The 11,839-nt window shown below is 38.4% G+C and overlaps 1 protein-coding gene across 1 annotated transcript; it reads right to left on the bottom strand.

Moving 5' to 3' along the window:
- Window positions 1-1,989: 1,989 nt before the first annotated feature.
- Window positions 1,990-11,513, bottom strand: LOC139146396 (uncharacterized). The gene is made up of 3 exons (XM_070717771.1): window positions 11,453-11,513; window positions 10,364-11,317; window positions 1,990-2,922 (listed from the first exon to the last, which is right to left on the bottom strand). The coding sequence occupies exons 1-3, from the start codon at window positions 11,511-11,513 to the stop codon at window positions 2,093-2,095; spliced, it is 1,845 nt and encodes a 614-aa protein (XP_070573872.1). The 3' UTR covers window positions 1,990-2,092.
- Between the last annotated feature and the right edge of the window lie 326 nt (window positions 11,514-11,839).

Below are 11,839 nucleotides of genomic sequence, written 5' to 3'. Positions count from 1 at the left end.
TCTCGTACGCGTACGCAGGGCTATGGTTAAATAATAACACACGCCAGCAAGGGCAAGATCACGATTTGTTGCCCGCCCAAGGGATGGTGCTCATGACGGTAATATTGATGATGCCCGAGCCGAAGGCGAGGGTATCATCAATATTACCGTCATGAGCACCAGCCCGAGGGCTGGCAACAAATCGTGATCTTGCCCGTGCTAGCGTGTGTTATTAATTTTATTACACCGAACAAACACTTGTTTTCGAAACTTTGCTCAGAATGCAGTCAAGTGTCGATCGAGACTCGCCACAGTGAAACGTTCGATTTGTTTCTCGATCGCAATGCTACATGAAGTTGAATTAACGTCTACAAACGAAGACAGTGTTGTTCACGCTTTTCTCGTCGTCGTGTACTTCAGGTCGAGCTAATTTCTTGTACCTTTTCAAAAGCCATTGCTTCACAGAAAATACCAAGCAAATGTACGCGATGATGTGGTACGCGAAGAAAGGACGCGCGGTATTCCAGAACGTGGTAGCGGGCTATATCACTGCACGCGACAGGGCTATATCACCGGGGCCAGACACTTCGCACCAAAACCAGTTCGCCCCACACAACTTCGTCCCAAAACCATTTCGTACCAAAACCACCTCGTCCCAAGTACTACTTCGCCCAACCCCACTTCGCCCCAAGTACCACATCGTACTAAAACCACTTCGACCAAAGTATAGTACCGTCAACTCGTCCTGAAACAACGATGTTACGACGTATAATAAGGTTGTTTTTACCTACAACTTGGAAGCATTAATGTGTTAGGACATTTTGGCTACCAAAAACCATTTATTGTTGCATCATGGTTGCATGAAACCATAAGCGCTAGAATAAGAAAATAGAAACACGCAAATGCTACAACTCAGGTGCCTTGCGCGGAATTGCACGATGTCAATTTCGCGAAATGCGTACACTTTCAAGATTTCAGTCCCAGGATGACAGAAAGGTGGTTATTTTCAGCTTTACCAGTTAGCGATAAGTTTCGGGCAAAGTGGTTTGGGGCGAAGTGGTTTCGGTACGAGGTTGTTTTGGTGCGAAGTGGTTTTGGTGCGAAATGGTATGGGACGAGATGGTATGGTGCGAAGTGGTTTTGGTGCGAAGTGTCTGGGAACCATATAACCTGTGCCATGTTCTATCACTTTTTGTTCTATATCACGTGAGTGAGGCTCAGCCAATTACAGTACCTGAATAATACGTGAGGTGTAATAATAACTGTTGGAGAGATCACCGATCGTTCATCGTATCAGCTGCAGCTGGCTGCCGGTACTTGTATGGGCGATAGCGCCCTCTACAAAAGTTGTGTCATAGTTCATCGTGATGGCGTCGGGTAAAGATCGTGTCCGTAGGAACGTTGAAGATAATGACTGATGTCGGCGTAATTTTGGTTCATCAACAGGAAAACTTGAAACCATAGATGACAGAGATAAGAGAGGATATGCAGGTAATTTTTCAAAACATTTTGCACACACAACTGTAGCTCTGCATGGCAGGGCTGTGTGTTACCGGCGTTGTACGGCCTCCCACCAGAGGCCGTATAACGCCGGTAACACACAGCCCTGCCATGCAGAGCTAACACAACTGTTGATTCGCCATTCTGTACGAGTTGAGATGTGACAGGATCAGTTCCATATGAAGCTTGTATTGCAGAACACACCTTTTGACAAAATGACTTAAATATTAAAGTACACAATCTCCAAAACAACTCACTTTTGGCATATTTGTATCTAAGAATAAAGTGACAGCTATGTTAAATATTTCAGTTCAAAATTCTGAATCACCGTCGATTGTCATACACTTCTTGTCAAAGTTCCTGAAATTTTTCAGTGAAAATGTGTCTGAAATTATTAAAATTCATTATGTTCAAACTCTAGAGAAGTAGCAACAACAACTTTGAATATTTTGGGGCCCAGAATATTGGTTCTAAATGTGAGAATAACCGATTATATTAGTTGGAGGGTGATATAAATAGTGCAGGCCGATCGTTTCGTCACGCTTGAGTGACGATTAAAATTAGCGCTTATAAACGTTTGAACAAATTTCAATATTTTGATGAAATTTAGACATTACACATCATCTTGGTGTTTCTGTCTACTTAGAAAATACATAGATTTCATCGTGGGATATCCTCTAACAGCAATTCTATCACCGTCGGCGGTCACTGCCATGTACCAGGGGTAGATCCCTTGACGATGGAAAAGATGACCTATCCAAGTCCAATCTCGACTCCAAATCGAAATCCTAGCATTGCGATCACAAACATAAACATGATCAGCGCCATCAACGGCAATGCTCTCTGGGTAGTACAGCTGACTATCACCGTGACCACTGTGACCGTATTGGTACAGAAAATTGAACTGAGCATCAAAACACTTGATGCAGTGATTCCCCCAGTCAGACACCATGATGACATCCTTACTGTTGACAGCGACAAAACTGGGGTAGTTGAATCGTGTATGGCCGCTACCAAGACTACCAATTTGTCCAATGTAAGGTCCATCCTGGCTGTACTTCAGGACACGATGACCGTTGACCTCTGTGACAATAACAAACCCCTTTCCAAGAGCAATGCACCAGGGATTTGAATCTGTAGGTAGGGTAATTATTCTGATAACTTTATTATTTTGATTACAAACAACTATTTGCACATTACTGTCATCAAGGATGAAGTAGAGGTTGTCCTGAGAGACAGCTATGGACTGTGGCTTGAATGGCTTGGCAAACTGACCACCAGAACTGCCCAACTCCTTTTTGCAAGTGTAATCTTTGTTCAGTATGTGTACAATATTGTTGTCTCTGTCACACACCAAAAGTTTATCCTTATGGAATGCCAGGCCTCTTACAACGTTGAACTTGTGTCCTTGATGACCCTTCAGAGTTCTTCTTGACCAACGTTCTGAAAGGTCAAAGGTCAAAACAGGATCATTAGAACATGAAATAGAAATACACTGACAACAGGCTGTACTGGAGCTCGTATATCTTGGAATTAAAACAGATATAGACACAAATGAAAGCAAAGTACAAAGTCAATTATTCAACAAACTTTCTACTTTTTTTCTCATCATCCTATCTTACATTTTAGTACATTATTACCATGGCAACACAAGTGTTAATTTTATCTGAAAGGTCATTTCTAAATGTTTTTCACAATATCTCGGCTTCTTTATATGCTTTGTCGATCAAATTTGACTCAGACATATTAGTGCAATAAAGGGAACATTGTCCAATGTAGCTGATTGAGGGAAAGTCATGTTGCCATGGCAACATTTTGTAGATTTTGGTTCAAAAATTATTATTTTGGTATATCTTCTGAGTTTCTTTTGTTGAAATGAAAATTCTTTACAAACCTTTTTTGATTATAGTAAACATTGAATTGTCAGTACATTGTGAATTCAAGAATCAAATATAATGACAAAATGCAGGTTTTTGTGTAAAAATGACGTTTCTGCAATTTTGCTGAATGAAACAAAGTTGCAACTTTCTACCTATAATAAATTCTGTCATTTTACAATGTTAATAACATCAGCGTGTGCGTAAATGTTGCACTCATTTTGTGAATGATTGCTGTTGTGCAACTTATCATTTGATAAATTTATTGATATGTTGTCATAGCAACACTTGTGGACCAAATGTTAAAATTTATAACTCAGTTATAATGTACTCTCTTTATTGGTAATGTTTATTTAAAATTCTCTAACAATAATCTACAAAAATTACACAAAGCACAGTGGTACTATAATTAAATAATGAGGACAATGCTCTTTTTACACATGTTATTTATTTATTGAATGATAATTTTTATTTTTTTCAAAGTTTTCATACAGCCTCAACTCATCATTAGACAGTTTTAAAAATATTGCTGTTATCATTAGTAACCTATGAATCAAAATTTAAATGATGAAGTTTATTGATATATCAAGGCTTACAGGTAATGTAAAATCTTGCACTATGTCAAATTGAAATAGCCAACCAAGTTGGTCACTCTTTTTAAGGAGAATGAATGTAAATTTCCTTTGTTTCATCCATTCATAAAAGTTACCATACTTTGTATTGGCCATACAGTTGAAACTGGTTTCTCTGTTTCCGTGTATTAGCTTTATCATAAATCTGTCAGACTGAATGTCTGTAAGAACGTTTTAATCTTTCTGGAAATTACTAACTCCTCCACAAAAGGTCATCATTAATTTCCCTGTTTATTCAAATTAATAAGAATAAACAGAAAATAAAATGTTCATTCTCTGAAAATTGTCTCTGAATTTCTGAATTTCTGTACGACTGATTGCTAGAGTTTTGATGTCAGTGTACAAATCAGGTTGAATTATGGGTAATTTGCATCATACTATTGAAAAATTACCTAGAGTAATTTCAGAGGATATTTTTTGCTGACAACTTGAGAACTGTTGGTACAAATGTTTTATTTCTCTATTGTAGGTCAGTTTACAAACAATGGAGTCATCATGTATGTACAGTAGTAGTGTGGCCTTTCTTGAACCTGTTCAGCATTTTATGTGAGTTGATTTCAATTCACATTTCATTCTTTCAACATATACAATAGTACCATTACATTAACCCTTTGCACCCTGACCCCCTGGTACTCTATGACGTCATCGGACATTTCTGTCGGAGCCGGGTTCAAAGGGTTAATAGATTATTTACACATTCATCCAGTAAAATACTTGATATACATTCTTGTATATTTATGTATATGAATGTATATGGAACACAACATTAGATATGCACTACGTATACCACATTATGTGGTGTTCCATATACCTTCATAAACATAATTATATCATACCAGTATATTGATGGTGTGAATACAGCTATCTGATTGGTCGAGACGTGAACAGTCCCGTGGTATATTCATGATATACCACGGCTGGCACACGGACGACCTTTTGGCTTGAACAAAAATCCTGTTTTGATGTTCCACGCCAGAATTTCAATATACTGTTATGATACAATATTAGCAATAAGTCACAGCCAGCAATGGTATACCACAAGATGTTGATCGGTTCACGACATATTTGCACTCACTATTGCCAGGGTTCGCGGTAGAGGTCGCCACAGTCGAAAATGCGACTAAACTTGTTTGTGGCGAACAAAAACCCATCGGCAATCGCCAAGATCTCAGAAGCATGGCGACAGCTGATTTCTATAGTCGAAATTTTCCACTAATATGCTAAAGACAACATAAAAAACTCTTTATTTAAAGCACTTACTTGAAATTGTAAAGGAAGACAAAATACAGAAAACAGTTACAATTTACATTCTCGCGATCTCCATGAACTGGCATTCCGATCACGTTGATACTGAGATAGACAACCATAGCCAAAAGCAGCAAAACTCAGCGACGATTCCGAGCTTTATTGACACAGTATTTCATATCGCAGTATCAAATCAAACTGATTACACAATCCCTGGATCAGCGACATTTTAGTGAAATTTCCACATTAATCATAACTTGAAAAAAGTAAACGTGAAACAAAGACGTCGTGTATGCTGTCGATCAACAGCATAGTGTGAACCGTAAACTAACTGGCATGTGCATTGACTGCACATAAAAGCAAGTCGACATTGCAATATCAAACGGTCTACATCTTGTGAAAACAACGACATAGCAGTGAAAGTTGTAATAGTCACCGGTAAAAACTCTTCACTGATGAAAGGATAATAACTTCAAACAAATGAAATTGCATATTTAGAGAAGGAAAACCAACGTCGCATCGTGGCCTTGAGTGAGAATAACAATGGCGGATGTGCGGAGTGGGACTATTCTATTTATGTACTGGGGTACGGAGGGACACAGATTCATGAAGGTACTAGCAAACCGTGCCATTTTCCAAACGATGCTGTCACGGAAACTTCAATGTCCCATTGTTGTAACTCCTTTTTAATAGTTTTTCTGATCGGAAAAGTAATTTTACTAACTGTAATGATCTATTATACGCTCATCACCTTTCTGTATCTGGTTTAACTAGGGTAAAAGCAAGTAAAGTAAAGTGAAGTAAGCCTTTATTGAAATCCTATCCCAATGGGGATCTTGATCATAAAGTGCAATACAGGTTTTGCAAAATCAACAACAAAAGAGTATATATAGATGAGGATGTAACATGTTCATCAATATTTTACTCTTTTTCATTTTTATTTTGGTCTGAGTTCAAACAATTTTCCCAAATCACATAATGATGATTTGTCTGTTCTTGAAAAATTTTATAAGGTCTTGTGTGTCTCTGAATGTGTTTTTACAAATGTTTAGTTAAAGATCATGTCTACTGTCTGTGTAGCCTTTGCAGCGAAAAAAAGAATGTATAATCTCATGTATCTCATATATATATATATATATATATATATATATATATATATATATATATATATATATATTTAGGGGTTATTACATGAAGTTTGGGCAATACCGTGTCGTATTCGAGTGATGTGTCCGTGTTTTGACTCGTTGTGAAGCAACGAGTCAAAATGCGGACACATCACGAGAATAAGGTCTTGTGTGTCTTGTGTGTCTCTGAATGTGTTTTTACAAATGTTTAGTTAAAGATCATGTCTACTGTCTGTGTAGCCTTTGCAGCGAAAAAAGAAATGTATAATCTCATGTATCTCATATATATATATATATATATATATATATATATATTTAGGGGTAATTACATGAAGTTTGGGCAATACCGTGTCGTATTCGAGTGATGTGTCCGTGTTTTGACTCGTTGTGAAGCAACGAGTCAAAATGCGGACACATCACGAGAATACGACACGGTATCGCCCAAACTTCGTGTAATAACCCCTTTATCATACATGCATGTTTTGGTTATGGCTGCTTTCCTACGGACGTTCCGAAATTAGCGACGAAATCAGCTGAAATTGACCTTGCTTGCTCATCGCTGCCGCGCTGTACTGATAAAAATTTGGTTGCTAAGGAGTGATGAGAACCGTATCACTTCTTGATATTATTCCGCTGTTGGGCCATTCCACTTCAAAGGAGGGTTTATGGCACACTTTTGTAGCGAACAATTTAAATATTAAGATGTCGGCACAGGTTTTCACACTTTGAAGAAGATTTACTTTTGATTTGAAATGGCGATGGAAGTAAAAATAGGCTGGAGTGTGTAAAATGAGTGTGTTTCGTGTTTTGAAACATACACTCACCCTTCGCGAAATCGGATCAAAATACTCGCGCCGCGCCAACGTTCGATTTCAAACTCGATCATGTTGATCGAGCAGCTGATCAGCATAGAGCAAGCAGCTCTGCGACATCTATGAATGCACAGTGGATATAATAGCCGTACCAGTCAGTTTATCTCCAAGAATTATACATGTCCTTAGTCGTCAAATATGCCGAATTTACCATCTTAGAAAGGAATTTGTTAGCGGATTAGGGGAAAACGTGAAGTAAGTACACTGTAAGCTGTAGCGTCGTAACTCGTTTGTGATCTTGTTGCTGTACGAATAAAACATTTCAAAGGTATTTTCATCGTCTGCTCGTATATTTTCCTTACTGGCTTGCCTAAATAGAACTAAATTTCTTTCACAACAACGTAAACGAAAGTTTTACTTTCCCTAGTATCTTACATTGTCTCCGAAACCCACACCGGTGCCACCGGGCACAATCATGACCTGTGAATCTCACTGACAGACCTGTACAAATCGGAAATATAATATGTGCATATCGTCTGTCGCGAGTATTTTCAGTGCGGTTGGATTTTGTGGCTCATTTATGGCAGTAAACGATGTAATTCACCACTCAGATACTTAAACTCGTCAACAGGAAACTTTTCATATAGCGGTTCTGTCAACCGAGATCGTAATCTTCGGCAGCGCAGAGAAGACGACATGAAAACACCACCGTATGGGACTGGCCGTGAACGATGACAGGTGTCGGGTCGGCAAAACATACACATTTTCAATGCGTTCGTTTGTATGTTTTTGGTACAACTACTTGTACCTAAGTGCAATGCCCATGAACTGACTGCAAACAACAAAATTTTGACCATAATCACATTCACAATGACGTTTCGGAGTGTCACAAGTCTATTCGCTCAGCAGTTTTACATGTATGTGAACATCCCAGCGAAGGTCACGCGTACGCGTAGCTGTAAGTAGTTCGGTTACAGTGAAAATATAATTCGTATTTTCACTAGTTAAAATACGAGTTCATATCAGTACCGTCTAAACAATAGGAGAATGGCAATACAGGCATAGCATGTATGATAAATATATATATATATATATATATATATATATATACATATTATGTATAATGTATAATCTCATGTATCTCATATATATATATATATATATATATATATATATATATATATACCGTATACATATATATACCATATATATATATATTATATATATATATATATACATATATATATATATATATATATATATATTATATATATATATATATGTGTGTGTGTGTGTGTGTATTTATGAATGTATCACATCAAAAACTTGAAGACTGAAGCATGTTTCTACCAGTATTTAGGGGAGAACCATTTGATTTCTGGGGGGGGATATGGAGGATTTTGAGAAAAAAAAATTTGTTGCAAGGTGTGATAGAAGAAAAAAAAATTTGATCCTGTCATGGCCTGAGGCCATGAGGGGATATCCACGCAACTCAGTACCAAAACACTAGCGCTCACAGAGTGAGCAAACACAAAGTGAGTACCCCTAACGTCAGCTCAGTAGTCTGTAATAGATTGTAGTCAACTAAGAAACCTTGGAGAAAGGCTTAACACTGTGGCTATGCCGCTAAGTCCCTTTTGATTTTTGTCATAGCTCAAAATCGTTCTCCCACACCTCAACCTGAGCCATGAACACCCCCACCAGTTTATGATATGACCCATCACAAGGCATGACGTCAACGGATCTTGACAGACGGAAGTCTTGACAGACGGAAGTTCTTGACAGCAGCATATTGGTTTTCAACTCTAATACCTTCTCTGTCTATAAATAGACACGAGAAGGTAAAAACACCTGTCAGATTGCACCAGACTGCACCATTGCACATATCAATATCTTAAAAATTTCCATGCAAGATAGGGGAAAGCCCCTGTGACACTTTCCCCCTAAGCCTCTCGCGTGTTCTCGCCCTGTACTTTCAAATTCTGCCCGGTCAGATATCCTAGTGAAAACCCTGTCATAAAACCCATCCAAATCAAACAATATGCTATATTGTTAGATACTGCGTGAGCTTTTATATCTTTATTTTATTTGACTTTGAATTTCATTTTGATGTGTTCACCTTTTTTGAACCATCATGAGATAACTGATGATAGTGTAGCAGGGTACATTAGGATTTGAAAGGTCTTTACTGTTGCTGTATTTTGTAAATTTTACAATTACATGTATTGGTATTTAACTTTTCTAAGTGGGGGGGGGGGGGGGGGGTCAGTCAAAATTTCAGAGTTAGAGAGGGAGGTTACTCAAATTCATCAGAAAGTGCCACCAGAGTCTTTCTTCTCTGTGGATGGATAAGAAATACCTACATCAACAGTAAGTTCTGTACTGCAATTTTAAAGGGCTAGTTATGCTAACCTTTCATGATTTTTTCCGTATTTTTGTTTTTTAATGTCAATCATTATTTCCTGTTCTACTCTCAAAGGCAAGTTGATATATTCAGCTTGTCAACTCAGCTTGTACTTGTGTAAACTGTGTTTTTATTGTTGACAATTGAATTCTTGTCTGGACTAGAATTCAAATGTAAACAATAACAATGCAGTCATATAGACACAATGTTGACAAGCTAAATAATGCATATTTTAGCATTATTTTGGATAGAACTGATATTTTATTTGTGGGTTGAGATTGACCATCACTTCAAGTTTGGAATTTCTTTTTCCAGCAAGTGTTAGACAGAACTTCCCCTACAGTGTAAGACATTCCATCTCAGACCATTGGTTGGTTGGAATACTTTTGTCACATCTCTCTTATACTTGCAAAACTTAGAGTCCAATACATTAGTGTTATTTATTGTACAATAAATGGCAAAATGTTCAGGCATTATCTGAATATTTTATCAAATTATTTGTGTATAATTGTATTTTTTACCCTGTCAAAGACAATATTCAAATTTATAGGATTTTCACATTATAAATGACAACCAGTAGGCCAAATAAATATTTTGCATTGTGCATGTTGACTGGCTATCATATTACAATTGTTTCACTTCTACATATATTACTTATCAATGGCAATAGACAATGAAAAGAATGTGTTAAGGTTCTGATGTGCTTTCGCCATGGTAACTAGTCCTTCATTAACACTCTTTTCTACAAAATGTGCTTTGAATAACATTGTTATGTCATTTCTAGTACCTTCTCGCAGCACCTGCGGTCGTGTTGGTGTGGCTGTCTCACTTCCCTCCCTTACAGTCATCTCAGGTTGTGTTTGTGTGGCTGTCTCCGTCTCACTTCCCTCCCTGACAGTCATCTCAGGTTGTGTTGGTGTGGCTGTCTCCATCTCACTTCCCTCCCTGCCAGTCATCTCAGGTTGTGTTGGTGTGGTTGTCTCCATCTCACTTCCCTCCCTGACAGTCATCTCAGGTTGTGTTGGTGTGGCTGTCTCCATCTCACTTCCCTCCCTGACAGTCATCTCAGGTTGTGTTGGTGTGGCTGTCTCCATCTCACTTCCCTCCCTGCCAGTCATTTCAGGTTGTGTTGGTGTGGCTGTCTCCATCTCACTTCCGTCCCTGCCAGTCATCTCAGGTTGTGTTGGTGTGGCTGTCTCCATCTCACTTCCCTCCCTGCCAGTCATTTCAGGTTGTGTTGGTGTGGCTGTCTCCATCTCACTTCCATCCCTGCCAGTCATCTCAGGTTGTGTTGGTGTGGCTGTCTCCATCTCACTTCCCTCCCTGACAGTCGTCTCAGGTTGTGTTGGTGTGGCTGTCTCCATCTCACTTCCCTCCCTGACAGTCATCTCAGGTTGTGTTGGTGTGGTTGTCTCCATCTCACTTCCCTCCCTGACAGTCATCTCAGGTTGTGTTGGTGTGGTTGTCTCCATCTCACTTCCCTCCCTGACAGTCATCTCAGGTTGTGTTGGTGTGGCTGTCTCCATCTCACTTCCCTCCCTGACAGTCATCTCAGGTTGTGTTGGTGTGGCTGTCTCAATCTCACTTCCCTCCCTGACAGTCATCTCAGGTTGTGTTGATGTGGCTGTCTCCATCTCACTTCCCTCCCTGACAGTTATACTTTGTTGCAGTGTTTTGTCGTCCTTGTTGTCAGGTATTTTTGCTTTACTCTGAGCATCATCCGATGTAGTGCCAATGACATCTGGAAACAGGATAAAAGAACAGATGTAAAAGTCTACAGTACTTTTGTCTGAATTTTAAAGGGCTAGTGTCTACAACTTTTGATAATGTTATGTTTTGTACATTAATTGCAAGTTGTTGTTCTACATGTACTGACCAACATGTTGAAACACCAACAGCACCAAGCTATTTTGCTTATCAACACAGCAGCTACTCATGTTAGATTTATGTTTAGTGTAACATATTTGAATCCTATTCAGGACTAGAATAGGAATTTGCAGTTAAAATACAAAATAAAAATAGTGAGAAGAAAATCATGCAAGTGTTTTTGACAAGATGATACTTGGTGCTGCCTTTCATATGTATGTACATAAGGAAAGCAGCTTTCATTGATTTTTTGGCAATGTAATATTTATCATTATTATGGGAAAGCAAAGAATGGAAGTTGTTCATTTTGCCTAGATGTCATAAAGAGGATCTTTTTTATGAAATGTTTGACATGCTAGAAGTCATGCATCAACATTCTTTCATTCATTTAGTTTTA

Source organism: Ptychodera flava, chromosome 1 (assembly GCF_041260155.1).
Source record: "Ptychodera flava strain L36383 chromosome 1, AS_Pfla_20210202, whole genome shotgun sequence".
Taxonomy (NCBI): Eukaryota; Metazoa; Hemichordata; class Enteropneusta; family Ptychoderidae; genus Ptychodera; species Ptychodera flava.
The sequence above is the reverse complement of the archived record's forward strand: the minus strand, read 5'-3'. Positions and strand labels throughout refer to the sequence as shown.